We start from the raw sequence: 16,870 nt of genomic DNA on the forward strand, positions 1-16,870 counted from the left end.
CGATCTCGCATACTAGACGAGGTCCTGCAGGCCGAACTTATCCCCCCACCCAGAAAGTACCAAAATCCACCTAACGCGGACCTAAGTAAATACTGTCATTACCATCGCAACAACGGCCACACAATTGATGAATGTGACACCTTAAGGGACAAGATAGAAGAACTTGTGCGGGTCGGGCACCTCAAGCATTATATAAGAGAAACAGGGGAATGCGCACCCAGATTCCGGTATGAGAGGAACGATAATAGACGAGTCAAGCGGCAAGTCGAGCGGCGACCAGACCGGCGGATTGAACGTAGGGAACCGAGAAGAGAACCTGCAAGAACCCAACACACAGAACAAAGAACGCCAACACAACCGCAACCCAGACGAACCGACGATAGACCACCCCTGCGCGGGACAATCAACACCATATCTGAAGGGTTCACCGGAGGAGGAAGGTCATCCTCATCCAGAAAGAAGCACCTAAGGGCTGTCCAATCAGTACATGCTGTATCCGGCAGAACGATAAGAAGAATGCCGCCCATCACATTTTCAGACGCAGATTTTTAAGGCACCGATCCCAATCAAGACGACCCTATGGTCATAACCATAGAAGTAGAAAGCTTTGCAGTCAAGAAAGTACTCATCGACCAAGGAAGATCCGTAGATATCTTGTATTGGAAAACTTTCAACAAGCTGCAAATACCCCCAGCCGACCTCACTCCCCATGATGAACCCATATACGGATTCTCAGGCGAAAGGGTCCCAACCAAGGGATACATCGACCTCCACACCACCTTTGGAGAAGGTAGACAAACGAAGACCATACCCATCTGCTACATGGTCGTGGAGGCCCATACATCCTACAACGTACTTTTGGGAAGACCATCCATCAATGCCTTGGGAGCCATCGTGTCCACCCCACACCTCGCAATGAAATTCCCATCCCCGCAAGGCGATATAATCACGATACACGGCGACCAGCGCGCCGCAAGGGAATGTTATATGGCAAGCCTAAAACTCCCCCACCCACCCTTGGTAACCCACAACATCGAACAGTCCAAGGCATGAGCAACCTTAGCGGGAGACGACCTAGATCCCAGATTGACCTCTGAAGCCAGAGTCGAGCCTGTTGGGGACATACGACAACTCCCCCTAGAGCAGCAAAACTAATTCCTCCAAATAGGCACCACCATCCCTGAAAATGAAGTACACCACATCGAACACATCCTCAGACAGAACGTCGATCTCTTCGCTTGGTCCACAGCAGATCTCCCTGGCGTGCACCCCAAGGTGGCCTCCCATAGGTTGTCTGTCTTCCCTAACGCCAAACCTGTCTCCCAGAAAAAGAGGAAACTCGGCGAAAGCAGGAGGCAAGTAGCAATCGAAGAAGCTAATAAACTCAAGCAAGCTGGGTTCGTCGGCGAAGCCCAGTACACAACCTGGCTAGCAAATGTGGTGCTCGTAAAGAAACCTAACGGTAAGTGGCGCATGTGCGTCGACTACACAGACCTCAACAAAGCATGCCCGCGAGACGCCTATCCACTCCCCAACATTGACAGACTAATCGATGGGGCTGCAGGGCATGCGGTACTTAGTTTCCTTGATGCCTATTCTGGCTACAATCTGATACCCATGGCCGAGGAGGACAAGCTTAAAACTGCTTTCATCACAGAGGAGGCCAACCTTTTCTATAAGGTCATGCCCTTTGGCCTTAAGAACGCCGGGGCGACGTACCGACGCCTGATGGATAGAGTCTTTCGGCCACTCCTCGGAAGAACGGTGGAGGTCTACGTTGACGATATCATCGTAAAATCCCCCAACCCCAAGCAGCACTCAACAGATTTGGCCGAAGTCTTTAAAGCCCTGCGCACATATAACATCAGACTCAACCCCGAGAAATGTACCTTCGGGGTCGACGGTGGCAAATTCCTCGGGTTTATGCTCACGCAGCGAGGGATCGAGGCAAACCCTAAAAAATGCCAAGCAATAATCGACATGAGAAGTCCCACAAATGTCAAGGAAGTGCAACGCCTAGTGGGCAGGTTAACCGCCATCTCACGATTTCTCCCCAAGTTGGCCGATCAAACCACACCAATGATCAAGCTGCTAAAGAAGTCCGCCAGGTTCGTTTGGGATGAGACCTGCGAGCATAACTTCACCACTTTGAAACAGCTGCTCACCACACCCCCAATTCTTACCAAACTAGATCTCAACCTTCCCCTCATAATGTACATAGCGGCATCTGTGAGCGCACTCAGCTCCGCCCTTGTCCAAGAGAAAGACAACACTTAGTAACCCATATATTTCACCAGTCGAATCCTCCAGGACACGGAAACACGATACCAGATGATAGAAAAGGTAGCCCTTGCATTGGTAACTGCAGCACGACGGTTACGCCAATACTTCCAATCCCACACAGTCATCGTCAGAACTGACCACCCTGTGCAGAAAATCCTTCAGAAACCGGATCTGGCAGGGCGACTATCGTCGTGGGCCATCGAGTTGTCAGAATTCAACATCCAATATGAGCCACACGGACCCATAAAAGCACAATGCTTAGCAGACTTCACCAATGACCTTCAGAACCAACCACCCACCCAAGACCTTTGGTGGACCATGCACGTAGATGGCTCTTCAAATCCCCAAGGTGCCGGCGCAGGAATAGTACTGGAAGGCCCCGGCGACATCCTCGTTGAACAATCCCTGCGCTTCAATTTCAAAACCTCAAACAATCAAGCGGAATACGAAGCTATAATAGCCGGCCTCAATCTAGTGCGCGACGTCGGCGCCAGGAAGCTAATCTGCAAAACAGACTCCAAGCTCACAGTGGGGCACCTCAACGACGACTATCAAGTCAAGGACACCATGCTCTCGCAATACTACCACACGGTAACCGCCCTAATCGAACACTTCAAGGCCTTCAGAATCGAACATGTCCCTAGATGTAACAATACCAGAGCCGATATCCTCTCCAAGCTCGCTAGCACTCAGAAGAAGGGACGATACAAGTCACTCTTGCAGCACACCCTAAGCATCCCCTCCATCGAACAGAATAATCAATGCCTCAACATTACCACAGCCGGCACCTGGATGGAACCTTTTGTCAAGTACCTAGAAGAAGGAACAACCCCAGCAAACGAAGACAAAGGATGGGCTCGGAAAGCGGCGCGCTATACTTTAGTCGATGGTGAACTATTCAGAAGGGGCTTCAGCAGACCCTTGCTCAAATGCATCACACGTGAACAGGACGAGTATGTCATGCAAGAAATACACCAAGGAGTTTGTGGCTATCACTCAGGCCCCAAAACCATGGCAGCCAGGATATTACGAGCTGGCTACTACTGGCCAACAATGGAGGGAGATTGCAACGCATACACTAAGAAATGTGTCCAATGTCAAAAGCACGGTCCCGTAACGCGCATACCCCAGGAAGAGCTCCACCAGGTGTCCTTACCATGGCCATTCTCCAAGTGGGGAATGGACATAGTCGGACCCTTCGCACCAGGCAAAGGCCAAGTGAAATTCCTACTTGTCGCAGTTGATTACTTCTCCAAGTGGATCGAGACCGAACCCCTCGCCACTATAACCGCCAACCAAGTGCAGCGTTTCGTCTGGAAGAACATCATCTGCCGCTACGGTATACCTCACACCATCATAATTGATAACGGCCGCCAGTTCATAGACAAAAGCCTCGGCGAATTCTACCGTAACTTGAAAATCACACACATCACCAGTTCCGTCGAGCACCCCCAAACAAACGGCCAAGCAGAAGCTGCAAACAAGGTCCTCCTCGGCCAACTCAAGAAACGACTGGACGGAGCAAAGGGGAAGTGGCCGGACGAACTTCTTGAAGTGTTTTGGGCATACAGATGCACGCCCTAGTCATCAACCCACGAGGCACCATACACCCTCGTCTACGGGACCGACGCCATGATTTCCGTAGAAATTGGCCAACCTTCCCTCCGTCAGTCACACCACAACCCACAATCCAACGACGATTGTATGAACACCCATCTCGACCTCCTATACGAAACACGGGAAAAAGCACGCGTCCAAGACCTTGCAACAAAACTTAGAGCCGCCCGAAGATACAACTCCAAGCTCAAGCCGCGCTCTCTCCATAAGGGCGACTTAGTCTGGAGGATGGCCAGTAAAGCACGGAAACACGAAGGAAAATTTTCACCAAACTGGGAGGGTCCGTTCCGTGTACTAAAAGACGTCGGCAAAGGAGCATATCGTCTCGAGAAGCTTTCTGGGGAGCCACTGCCCAACACTTGGAATATTTCTCATTTAAAGTTTTACTTTAGTTAGAAATTGCTTGCAAGTGGATGTACTCTTTCCTCCCCTGGCATTTTTCCCTAAGGAGGGTTTTGGCCAGGAAGGTTTTAACGAGGCATCCGCCCACCAATATATTGCAAGGAACCCATTACTCAAGATGCATCCTATCAACATTCCCAACCACTACTCTAAGTGCCGCTGGTCGATACTAACACCAACATTCCCAGCCACTACTCTAAGTGCCGCTGGTCGATACTAACACTAACGTTCCCAGCCACTACTCTAAGTGCCGCTGGTCGATACTAACACTAACGTTCCCAGCCACTAATCTAAGTGCCGCTGGTCGATCATAACTAATACTCCCAGCCGCTGACCCAAGCGCCGCTGGTCGAACCTCATCAAATTCCTAACAGCTACACTAGGGGCTGCTAGTCGAAAACAAAATTGCATCCCAGCCGCTACTACAAATGCCGACCAGTTGGGATAAAAACAAACATCCTTAACCACTAACAGCGCCGAATGCCAATACACCACAAGAAGCTGGATAGCGGAACAAAGTACGGTTACTTAGACGAATCAATTAACAGTTAAACATATCACGTTACAATGAAATCAACCACACGCACGCACGAACAAATAAACAATTGTGTAGGAAATATCGCAATATACCACATACAGCACATACGAATAAAAACTTTAAACATTCATTTCCAAAATCAAGTCACCATACAAGCCCACAACGGCGCCCTCGGATTTACATACCAAAAAGGTACCCACCCACAAACTAATCACAATGAAAGTTTCCCTCGGCTATCACAGCCTATAGTCACACAAAATTAAAAGTTTTCGGCGTCCTCGCCCCCAAAAAACTACGGTACACTGTCTACTCCTCCGCTACGTCGTCACCTCCACCAACAGCCTCGACCTCGGCCTCTTCCTCTAGCCCGTCCTCGTTGGAAACATGGTCGCCACCAACGATCACTGGAGTCGTCACCAAGGTCCCCTCCTCATCCTGCGCAGCCTCCTCCCCCTCAGCCAGGGCTTTCAGCTTGCTTATCTCCGCCACGTCCAACATCTTGTTCTCATAAATGTCCAAGTTCACATTGAAACGGCAGTCGGTGACAGACACCTCCTTATACAAAAACTCAGCCTGCCTCAAGGCCTTCTCAAAACCCTTCACATGTTCTGAATACACGGCCTGCTGTAAACCACTAATCTCGTCAGCCACCTCCTCAGATTCTAATTTCCTCCTCGCCTGTAGCTCGTCCACCTCCACTTGCTTCAACTTCAACTTCTTCTCTGCAGCCAACACCCCAACCTTCAACTTCTTCACCTCAGCCTCCAACTTCTTCTTCTCATCATCCCAGTTCTGCTGATCGCGCTCTACCTGCACCTTCAGCGCAGCCAGCTCGTCAGCCAATTTTTTATTGTCCCTAGCAGCGATCTCTTCCTGCATCATCGCCGACAGCCGCCGCCCCAGCACAAGCCGACGCGACATATACTCATTCCAAGCCCTCATAAGCAAGCCTGGGTCAGCGGCTTCCACAATAGCAACCTCCGGATCGGTCAGCTTGATTTCCACCCCCGTCCTCATCTGCACCTTGGCCTTCTCGAACCCCCCCAAATCCAGATTATTGGAACCACCCGCCGCAACCCCCCCACGTCTTGGCAAGCGCCCTGAGCCTCTTCCTATCCTTTCCCACACCTTTCAGCTTCGACACAGCAGGCCGCTTCGCCGCAGGCCGCACTGTCTCTACCATGGGGCCGGCCAGCAGCGGCGCCTTTGAAGAACCCTCCCCCTTTGAAGAAGCCGCCAGCTGATCCCTAATCTTCGCAAACAAATCCTCCAAAGCCCCCACCTTTTTCGCATAATGGGCCATCACACCTGCAAAAAAGAAACATATTCAGATTAGTCCAACACGCGAACCAGTACGGCTACAAGGAAACGTACCACAAACATCCCGCCCCGGGTCGTCGGTCAAATAACAACACACAATCCACTTCTCAGGGCCCTAGGCGACAGCCTCTCCAACACGTCTACTACACGCCTACTGGCCACATCTAATGCCTCCTTTGTCACCAACTCCCACTTAGTAGGCGAATCCGTCCAGTAAAGTGGAAATCTCGCCACACCACTCTCGTCCAAATACCACGGCTGCACACCTGCCTTCATGCCCACTCGAAAGAACCCGTCCTTGAAATTTTTGAAAGATTGTGTAAAACCGTCCAGCACGTAGCTCTTAGGCCTCCCCACAAGCGAAACCCAGCTGCACGGCTCCCTCGGTCTGGTCAGATAAAAATATAAAAAACTCTCAGCAGTCGGCTCTAACGTAAGCGTCTTGCACAATAGCCTAAAAGCTTGCAAACTACCCCAGCTATTCGGATGGAGCTGGGTAGGCGCCACGTTCAATAGCCGGAGGACGCCCATTGTGAACTCGTCAAACGGGAGACGAACATGCAACTTTACAAACATGCATGAGTATACATAAAAGAAATCGGCCGCCGATCCTTCCCTCCCATGGCAAACACACTCCACGGCACTAACCCGCTCCACATGCATATTATCCGGATCAAAACCTCGTCCGAAGAGGTATATGCTATTCAGCCAAGACTTAAGAAGACGAGACCATCTGTATTTCGACGAGCAGTTCCTCACGCCCTCGGCCACCCAACTGTACCCGTTTCGTTTCGGCCACAAGGACTCTGCATGCTCACTAGGTGGATCTTCACGCACTTCGCGCTCTACCTCCACATGCAACGACTCCGACGAACTGCTAAGGAACTCCAACCGTAACTCCCCATAACTCGCGTCGGACTCCCCAGAATTAGACCCACGAGAAGAGGACGACATACCTTTGCAGAAACAACACGGCCACTTCACGCAAGAAACTCCAACCTCAAAGCCGCTATCTCTCTTAATGAAAATCAAAGCGCAAACCAAGACTACGAACCACCCACCAACCACGAACCTTAAATACTAATCACGCACCCCTTCAACTCCCACGCGAAACAGTGCAAGCCCAAGCCCAAACCACTTCGAAAAGTGCAACCTGACGCCAAACAACACAACCCAAACGTCACATCACTTCAATGCACCCTGACACCCCAGCAGTACCCTCTGACACAACCAAACCCCCACTCAATCTCACCTCACCCAACCAACAAAACATTTCGGCCCCTCTCCATAAAACGCCGCCATCCGCCTAGTCCCTACGTCACTATGTTTCCTCAAGACTAGGAGGCTGGTATGACCATAAGGTACACGACCATAATCCACCAATGAAAATTGCAAAACGCCGCCATTCGACTAGTCTCTACGTCACTACGTTTCCTCAAGACTGGGAGGCTGGTATGACCATAAGGTACACGGCCATAATCCACCAATGAAAATTGCAAAACGCCGCCATTCGATTAGTCTCTACGTCACTACGTTTCCTCAAGACTGGGAGGCTGATGTCCCAGTCCGGGTACGCGGCACCAGGATCACCCACCAACAGCTTACCTTAACAGAGCCCCCTCTGGCTCATGAAACATCCAACGAGGCCGACGGCCACCTACATCACCTTCCGCTATGGAAGATCCCTCCAACGCCGCACCCAGCGCCCTCCCAGAAGAGCACGGCCCTCAGAAGAACCGCGGACCGCATACTCGCAGAAGACAATCGTGCAAAACTACGCGGCCATCTGTAACCACCGCGGTGACCGCCTACCCCGCATTACAAAGCATACTTACACAAGACAACCCGGATGTGTGACGCAACCCTCCCGGCCAACGACGCGAAACTATCCACCCTCCGAGATCCTCATGACCGAGTACTGAATCCCGTCTGCCCCTAAAGGACCCCCTGGTAATTTCCCTTCTAAGCACTGGATCCAAGAATAGCCAAAAAGGGGAATGTTGGGCCAGAAAGCCCATCCTAGGTAGGACCCACATGGAAAAAAGGATAAATAACACACTGTTCCATGCATTGATTACGCACTAAATGATCCTGATACTCTGACATCACCTGTGCTGACTTAGGCATCAGAGTGTCTTTTGCAGGTCCCCAGCTCCGCCCTAGAATTCCTTTGAAGCAACAGAAGAACAGCTGAGAACAACCATCCGAAGCCCTTAAGTGATTTGTGAATTACAACCTTTGGTCCCATAAGAACAACTTCATTTCATGTCCCTCATGCCTAAAATAAAGGGAACGTTCATCAAGATTGAGCGCTTTAAAATGAAGCCATGCCCATCTCAAAAGAAGATGACAAGAGTTCGTGGGAGTAATATCACACAATAACTCTTTCACACATTGTCCTGTACTAATTTTTATGCTTGCTTGATTCGGATGAAAGCTTGTTGGTAACTGGAGTTTCTCCACCAATCTTTGGCTTACAACATTGTTGTCGCTTTCGTAAACGAATGCAACTGAACATGGGTGGCCTTCGATTAAACGTGTTGTTCTCTACTACCTTTTCCATAATCTTTTTCTTTACTTCCTTTTCTTTTTCTTCAATTTCCCTTCCTTCTGCAGTTTATATTTCTTCTTTTTCTATTCTTTATTTTTCTATTTTCTCCTTCAACGTATGTTGATCCTTCTTGGCTTGTCTTGGTGTCATAAATTTCAACTTCATTTCATGTCCCTCATGCCTCAAATAAAGGGAACGTTCATCAAGATTGACCGTTTTAAAATAAAGCCATTCCCATCTCAAAAGAAGATGACAAGAGTTCGTGGGAGCAATATCACATAATACTTCTTTCACACATTGTCATGTACAAAATTTGATCCTTGCTTGATTCGGATGAAAGCTTGTTGGTAACTGGAGTTTCTCCACCAATCTTTGGCTTACAACATTGTTGTCGCTTTCGTAAACGAATGCAACTGAACATGGGTGGCCTTCGATTAAACACCTTGTTCTCTACTACCATTTCCATAATCTTTTTCTTTACGTCCTTTTCTTTTTCTTCAATTTCCCTTCCTTCTGCAGTTTATATTTCTTCTTTTTCTATTCTTTCTTTTTCTATTTTCTCCTTCAACGTATGTTGATCCTTCTTGGCTTGTCTTGGTGTCATAAATTTCAACTTCATTTCATGTCCCTCATGCCTCAAATAAAGGGAACGTTCATCAAGATTGACGGTTTTAAAATGAAGCCATGGCCATCTCAAAAGAAGATGATAAGAGTTCGTGGGAGCAATATCACATAATACTTCTTTCACACATTGTCATGTACAGAATTTGATCCTTGCTTGATTCGGATGAAAGCTTGTTGGTAACTGGAGTTTCTCCACCAATCTTTGACTTACAACATTGTTGTCGCTTTCGTAACGAATGCAACTGAACATGGGTGGCCTTCTATTAAACACCTTATTTCTCTTCTTCCTTTTCCATCATCTTTATCTTTACTTCCTTTTCTTTTTCTTATATTGCCCTTCCTGCTGCAGTTTATATCTCTTCTTTTTCTATTCTTTTTTTTCTATTTTCTTCTTCAACGTATGTTGATCCTTTTAATCTTGTCTTGGTGTCATAAATTTCAACTTCATTTCATGTCCCTCATGCCTCAAATAAAGGGAACGTTCATCAAGATTGACCGTTTTAAAATGAAGCCATGCCCATCTCAAAAGAAGATGACAAGAGTTCGTGGGAGCAATATCACATAATACTTCTTTCACACATTGTCATGTACAGAATTTGATCCTTGCTTGATTCGGATGAAAGCTTGTTGGTTACTGGAGTTTTTCCACCAATCTTTGGCTTACAACATTGTTGTCGCTTTCGTAAACGAATGCAACTGAACATGGGTGGCCTTCGATTAAACACCTTGTTCTCTACTACCTTTTCCATAATCTTTTTCTTTACTTCCTTTTCTTTTTCTTCAATTTCCCTTCCTTCTGCAGTTTATATTTCTTCTTTTTCTATTCTTTCTTTTTCTATTCTTTCTTTTTCTATTTTCTCCTTCAACGTATGTTGATCCTTCTTGGCTTGTCTTGGTGTCATAAATTTCAACTTCATTTCATGTCCCTCATGCATAAAATAAAGGGAACGTTCATCAAGATGGAGCGCTTTAAAATGAAGCCATGCCCATCTCAAAAGAAGATGACAAGAGTTCGTGGGAGTAATATCACACAATACTTCTTTCACACATTGTCATGTACTGAATTTTATCCTTGCTTGATTCGGATGAAAGCTTGTTGGTAACTGGAGTTTCTCCATCAATGTTTGGCTTACAACATTGTTGTCGCTTTCGTAAACGAATGCAACTGAACATGGGTGGCCTTCGATTAAACACCTTGTTTCTCTACTACCTTTTCCATAATCTTTATCTTTACTTCCTTTTCTTTTTCTTCAATTTCCCTTCCTTCTGCAGTTTATATTTCTTCTTTTTCTATTTTTTCTTTTTCTACTTTCTCCTTCAACGTATGTTGATCCTTCTTGGCTTGTCTTGGTGTCATAAATTTCAACTTCATTTCATGTCCCTCATGCCTCAAATAAAGGGAACGTTCATAGAGATTGACCGTTTTAAAATGAAGCCATGCCCATCTCAAAAGAAGATGACAAGAGTTCGTGGGAGCAATATCACATAATACTTCTTTCACACATTGCCATGCACAGAATTTGATCCTTGCTTGATTAGGATGAAAGCTTGTTGGTAACTTGAGTTTCTCCACCAATCTTTGGCTTACAACATTGTTGTCGCTTTCGTAAACGAATGCAACTGAACATGGGTGGCCTTCGATTAAACACCTTGTTCTCTACTACCTTTTCCATAATCTTTTTCTTTACTTCCTTTTCTTTTTCTTCAATTTCCCTTCCTTCTGCAGTTTATATTTCTTCTTTTTCTATTCTTTCTTTTTCTATTTTCTCCTTCAACGTATGTTGATCCTTCTTGGCTTGTCTTGGTGTCATAAATTTCAACTTCATTTAATGTCCCTCATGCCTCAAATAAAGGGAACATTCATCAAGATTGAGCGTTTTAAAATGAAGCCATGCCCATATCAAAAGAAGATGACAAGAGTTCGTGGGAACAATATCACATAATACTTCTTTCACACATTGTCATGTACAGAATTTGATCCTTGCTTGATTCGGATGAAAGCTTGTTGGTAACTGGAGTTTCTCCACCAATCTTTGGCTTACAACATTGTCGTCCTTTCGTAAACGAATGCAACTGAACATGGGTGGCCTTCGATTAAACACCTTGTTCTCTACTACCTTTTCCATAATCTTTTTCTTTACTTCCTTTTCTTTTTCTTCAATTTCCCTTCCTTCTGCAGTTTATATTTCTTCTTTTTCTATTCTTTCTTTTTCTATTTTCTCCTTCAACGTATGTTGATCCTTCTTGGCTTGTCTTGGTGTCATAAATTTCAACTTTATTTCATGTCCCTCATGCCTCAAATAAAGCGAACGTTCATCAAGATTGAGCGTTTTAAAATGAAGCCATGCCATCTCAAAAGAAGATGATAAGAGTTCGTGGGAACAATATCACATAATACTTCTTTCTCACATTGTCATGTACAGAATTTGATCCTTGCTTGATTCGGATGAAAGCTTGTTGGTAACTGGAGTTTCTCCACCAATCTTTGGCTTACAACATTGTTGTCGCTTTCGTAAACGAATGCAACTGAACATGGGTGGCCTTCGATTAAACACCTTGTTCTCTACTACCTTTTCCATAATCTTTTCTTTACTTCCTTTTCTTTTTCTTCAATTTCCCTTCCTTCTGCAGTTTATATTTCTTCTTTTTCTATTCTTTATTTTTCTATTTTCTCCTTCAACGTATGTTGATCCTTCTTGGCTTGTCTTGGTGTCATAAATTTCAACTTCATTTCATGTCCCTCATGCCTCAAATAAAGGGAACGTTCATCAAGATTGACCGTTTTAAAATAAGCCATCCCATCTCAAAAGAAGATGACAAGAGTTCGTGGGAGCAATATCACATAATACTTCTTTCACACATTGTCATGTACAAAATTTGATCCTTGCTTGATTCGGATGAAAGCTTGTTGGTAACTGGAGTTTCTCCACCAATCTTTGGCTTACAACATTGTTGTCGCTTTCGTAAACGAATGCAACTGAACATGGGTGGCCTTCGATTAAACACCTTGTTCTCTACTACCTTTCCATAATCTTTTTCTTTACGTCCTTTTCTTTTTCTTCAATTTCCCTTCCTTCTGCAGTTTATATTTCTTCTTTTTCTATTCTTTCTTTTTCTATTTTCTCCTTCAACGTATGTTGATCCTTCTTGGCTTGTCTTGGTGTCATAAATTTCAACTTCATTTCATGTCCCTCATGCCTCAAATAAAGGGAACGTTCATCAAGATTGACGGTTTTAAAATGAAGCCATGGCCATCTCAAAAGAAGATGATAAGAGTTCGTGGGAGCAATATCACATAATACTTCTTTCACACATTGTCATGTACAGAATTTGATCCTTGCTTGATTCGGATGAAAGCTTGTTGGTAACTGGAGTTTCTCCACCAATCTTTGACTTACAACATTGTTGTCGCTTTCGTAACGAATGCAACTGAACATGGGTGGCCTTCTATTAAACACCTTATTTCTCTTCTTCCTTTTCCATCATCTTTATCTTTACTTCCTTTTCTTTTTCTTATATTGCCCTTCCTGCTGCAGTTTATATTCTTCTTTTTCTATTCTTTTTTTTCTATTTTCTTCTTCAACGTATGTTGATCCTTTTATCTTGTCTTGGTGTCATAAATTTCAACTTCATTTCATGTCCCTCATGCCTCAAATAAAGGGAACGTTCATCAAGATTGACCGTTTTAAAATGAAGCCATGCCCATCTCAAAAGAAGATGACAAGAGTTCGTGGGAGCAATATCACATAATACTTCTTTCACACATTGTCATGTACAGAATTTGATCCTTGCTTGATTCGGATGAAAGCTTGTTGGTAACTGGAGTTTTTCCACCAATCTTTGGCTTACAACATTGTTGTCGCTTTCGTAAACGAATGCAACTGAACATGGGTGGCCTTCGATTAAACACCTTGTTCTCTACTACCTTTTCCATAATCTTTTTCTTTACTTCCTTTTCTTTTTCTTCAATTTCCCTTCCTTCTGCAGTTTATATTTCTTCTTTTTCTATTCTTTCTTTTTCTATTCTTTCTTTTCTATTTTCTCCTTCAACGTATGTTGATCCTTCTTGGCTTGTCTTGGTGTCATAAATTTCAACTTCATTTCATGTCCCTCATGCCTAAAATAAAGGGAACGTTCATCAAGATGAGCGCTTTAAAATGAAGCCATGCCCATCTCAAAAGAAGATGACAAGAGTTCGTGGGAGTAATATCACACAATACTTCTTTCACACATTGTCATGTACTGAATTTTATCCTTGCTTGATTCGGATGAAAGCTTGTTGGTAACTGGAGTTTCTCCACCAATCTTTGGCTTACAACATTGTTGTCGCTTTCGTAAACGAATGCAACTGAACATGGGTGGCCTTCGATTAAACACCTTGTTTCTCTACTACCTTTTCCATAATCTTTATCTTTACTTCCTTTTCTTTTTCTTCAATTTCCCTTCCTTCTGCAGTTTATATTTCTTCTTTTTCTATTTTTCTTTTTCTATTTCTCCTTCAACGTATGTTGATCCTTCTTGGCTTGTCTTGGTGTCATAAATTTCAACTTCATTTCATGTCCCTCATGCCTCAAATAAAGGGAACGTTCATCAAGATTGACCGTTTTAAAATGAAGCCATGCCCATCTCAAAAGAAGATGACAAGAGTTCGTGGGAGCAATATCACATAATACTTCTTTCACACATTGTCCATGTACAGAATTTGATCCTTGCTTGATTGGATGAAAGCTTGTTGGTAACTTGAGTTTCTCCACCAATCTTTGGCTTACAACATTGTTGTCGCTTTCGTAAACGAATGCAACTGAACATGGGTGGCCTTCGATTAAACACCTTGTTCTCTACTACCTTTTCCATAATCTTTTTCTTTACTTCCTTTTCTTTTTCTTCAATTTCCCTTCCTTCTGCAGTTTATATTTCTTCTTTTCTATTCTTTCTTTTCTATTTTCTCCTTCAACGTATGTTGATCCTTCTTGGCTTGTCTTGGTGTCATAAATTTCAACTTCATTTCATGTCCCTCATGCCTCAAATAAAGGGAACGTTCATCAAGATTGACCGTTTTAAAATGAAGCCATGCCCATCTCAAAAGAAGATGACAAGAGTTCGTGGGAGCAATATCACATAATACTTCTTTCACACATTGTCATGTACAGAATTTGATCCTTGCTTGATTCGGATGAAAGCTTGTTGGTAACTTGAGTTTCTCCACCAATCTTTGGCTTACAACATTGTTGTCGCTTTCGTAAACGAATGCAACTGAACATGGGTGGCCTTCGATTAAACACCTTGTTCTCTACTACCTTTTCCATAATCTTTTTCTTTACTTCCTTTTCTTTTTCTTCAATTTCCCTTCCTTCTGCAGTTTATATTTCTTCTTTTTCTATTCTTTCTTTTTCTATTTTCTCCTTCAACGTATGTTGATCCTTCTTGGCTTGTCTTGGTGTCATAAATTTCAACTTCATTTCATGTCCCTCATGCCTCAAATAAAGGGAACGTTCATCAAGATTGAGCCGTTTAAAATGAAGCCATGCCCATCTCAAAAGAAGATGACAAGAGTTCGTGGGAGCAATATCACATAATACTTCTTTCACACATTGTCATGTACAGAATTTGATCCTTGCTTGATTTGGATGAAAGCTTGTTGGTAACTTGAGTTTCTCCACCAATCTTTGGCTTACAACATTGTTGTCGCTTTCGTAAACGAATGCAACTGAACATGGGTGGCCTTCGATTAAACACCTTGTTCTCTACTACCTTTTCCATAATCTTTTCTTTACTTCCTTTCTTTTCTTCAATTTCCCTTCCTTCTGCAGTTTATATTTCTTCTTTTTCTATTCTTTCTTTTTCTATTTTCTCCTTCAACGTATGTTGATCCTTCTTGGCTTGTCTTGGTGTCATAAATTTCAACTTCATTTCATGTCCCTCATGCCTCAAATAAAGGAACGTTCATCAAGATTGACCGTTTTAAAATGAAGCCATGCCCATCTCAAAAGAAGATGACAAGAGTTCGTGGGAGCAATATCACATAATACTTCTTTCACACATTGTCATGTACGAATTTGATCCTTGCTTGATTTGGATGAAAGCTTGTTGGTAACTGGAGTTTCTCCACCAATCTTTGGCTTACAACATTGTTGTCGCTTTCGTAAACGAATGCAACTGAACATGGGTGGCCTTCGATTAAACACCTTGTTCTCTACTACCTTTTCCATAATCTTTTTCTTTACTTCCTTTTCTTTTTCTTCAATTTCCCTTCCTTCTGCAGTTTATATTTCTTCTTTTTCTATTCTTTCTTTTTCTATTTTCTCCTTCAACGTATGTTGATCCTTCTTGGCTTGTCTTGGTGTCATAAATTTCAACTTCATTTCATGTCCCTCATGCCTCAAATAAAGGGAACGTTCATCAAGATTGAGCGTTTTAAAATGAAGCCATGCCCATCTCAAAGAAGATGACAAGAGTTCGTGGGAGCAATATCACATAATACTTCTTTCACACATTGTCATGTACAGAATTTGATCCTTGCTTGATTCGGATGAAAGCTTGTTGGTAACTGGAGTTTCTCCACCAATCTTTGGCTTACAACATTGTTGTCGCTTTCGTAAACGAATGCAACTGAACATGGGTGGCCTTCGATTAAACACCTTGTTTCTCTACTACCTTTTCCATAATCTTTTTCTTTACTTCCTTTTCTTTTTCTTCAATTTCCCTTCCTTCTGCAGTTTATATTTCTTCTTTTTCTATTCTTTCTTTTTCTATTTTCTCCTTCAACGTATGTTGATCCTTCTTGGCTTGTCTTGGTGTCATAAATTTCAACTTCATTTCATGTCCCTCATGCCTCAAATAAAGGGAACGTTCATCAAGATTGACCGTTTTAAAATGAAGCCATGCCCATCTCAAAAGAAGATGACAAGAGTTCGTGGGAGCAATATCACATAATACTTCTTTCACACATTGTCATGTACGAATTTGATCCTTGCTTGATTTGGATGAAAGCTTGTTGGTAACTTGAGTTTCTCCACCAATCTTTGGCTTACAACATTGTTGTCGCTTTCGTAAACGAATGCAACTGAACATGGGTGGCCTTCGATTAAACACCTTGTTCTCTACTACCTTTTCCATAATCTTTTCTTTACTTCCTTTTCTTTTTCTTCAATTTCCCTTCCTTCTGCAGTTATATTTCTTCTTTTTCTATTCTTTCTTTTTCTATTTTCTCCTTCAACGTATGTTGATCCTTCTTGGCTTGTCTTGGTGTCATAAATTTCAACTTCATTTCATGTCCCTCATGCCTCAAATAAAGGAACGTTCATCAAGATTGACCGTTTTAAAATGAAGCCATGCCCATCTCAAAAGAAGATGACAAGAGTTCGTGGGAGCAATATCACATAATACTTCTTTCACACATTGTCATGTACAGAATTTGATCCTTGCTTGATTTGGATGAAAGCTTGTTGGTAACTGGAGTTTCTCCACCAATCTTTGGCTTACAACATTGTTGTCGCATTCGTAAACGAATGCAACTGAACATGGGTGGCCTTCGA

The 16,870-nt window shown here is 43.7% G+C and overlaps 1 protein-coding gene across 1 annotated transcript; it reads left to right on the forward strand.

Moving 5' to 3' along the window:
• Window positions 1-2,331: 2,331 nt before the first annotated feature.
• LOC114171404 lies at window positions 2,332-3,867 on the forward strand. Its single transcript, XM_028056452.1, has one exon. The coding sequence runs from the start codon at window positions 2,332-2,334 to the stop codon at window positions 3,865-3,867; it is 1,536 nt and encodes a 511-aa protein (XP_027912253.1).
• Window positions 3,868-16,870: the final 13,003 nt, after the last annotated feature.

This window comes from Vigna unguiculata, unplaced genomic scaffold (genome assembly GCF_004118075.2).
Source record: "Vigna unguiculata cultivar IT97K-499-35 unplaced genomic scaffold, ASM411807v1 contig_244, whole genome shotgun sequence".
Taxonomy (NCBI): Eukaryota; Viridiplantae; Streptophyta; class Magnoliopsida; order Fabales; family Fabaceae; genus Vigna; species Vigna unguiculata.

Coding starts and splice junctions, on each gene's coding strand:
- LOC114171404 (XM_028056452.1), top strand. CDS start 2,332: ATGATAGAAAAGGTAGCCCTTGCATTGGTAACTGCAGCACGACGGTTA.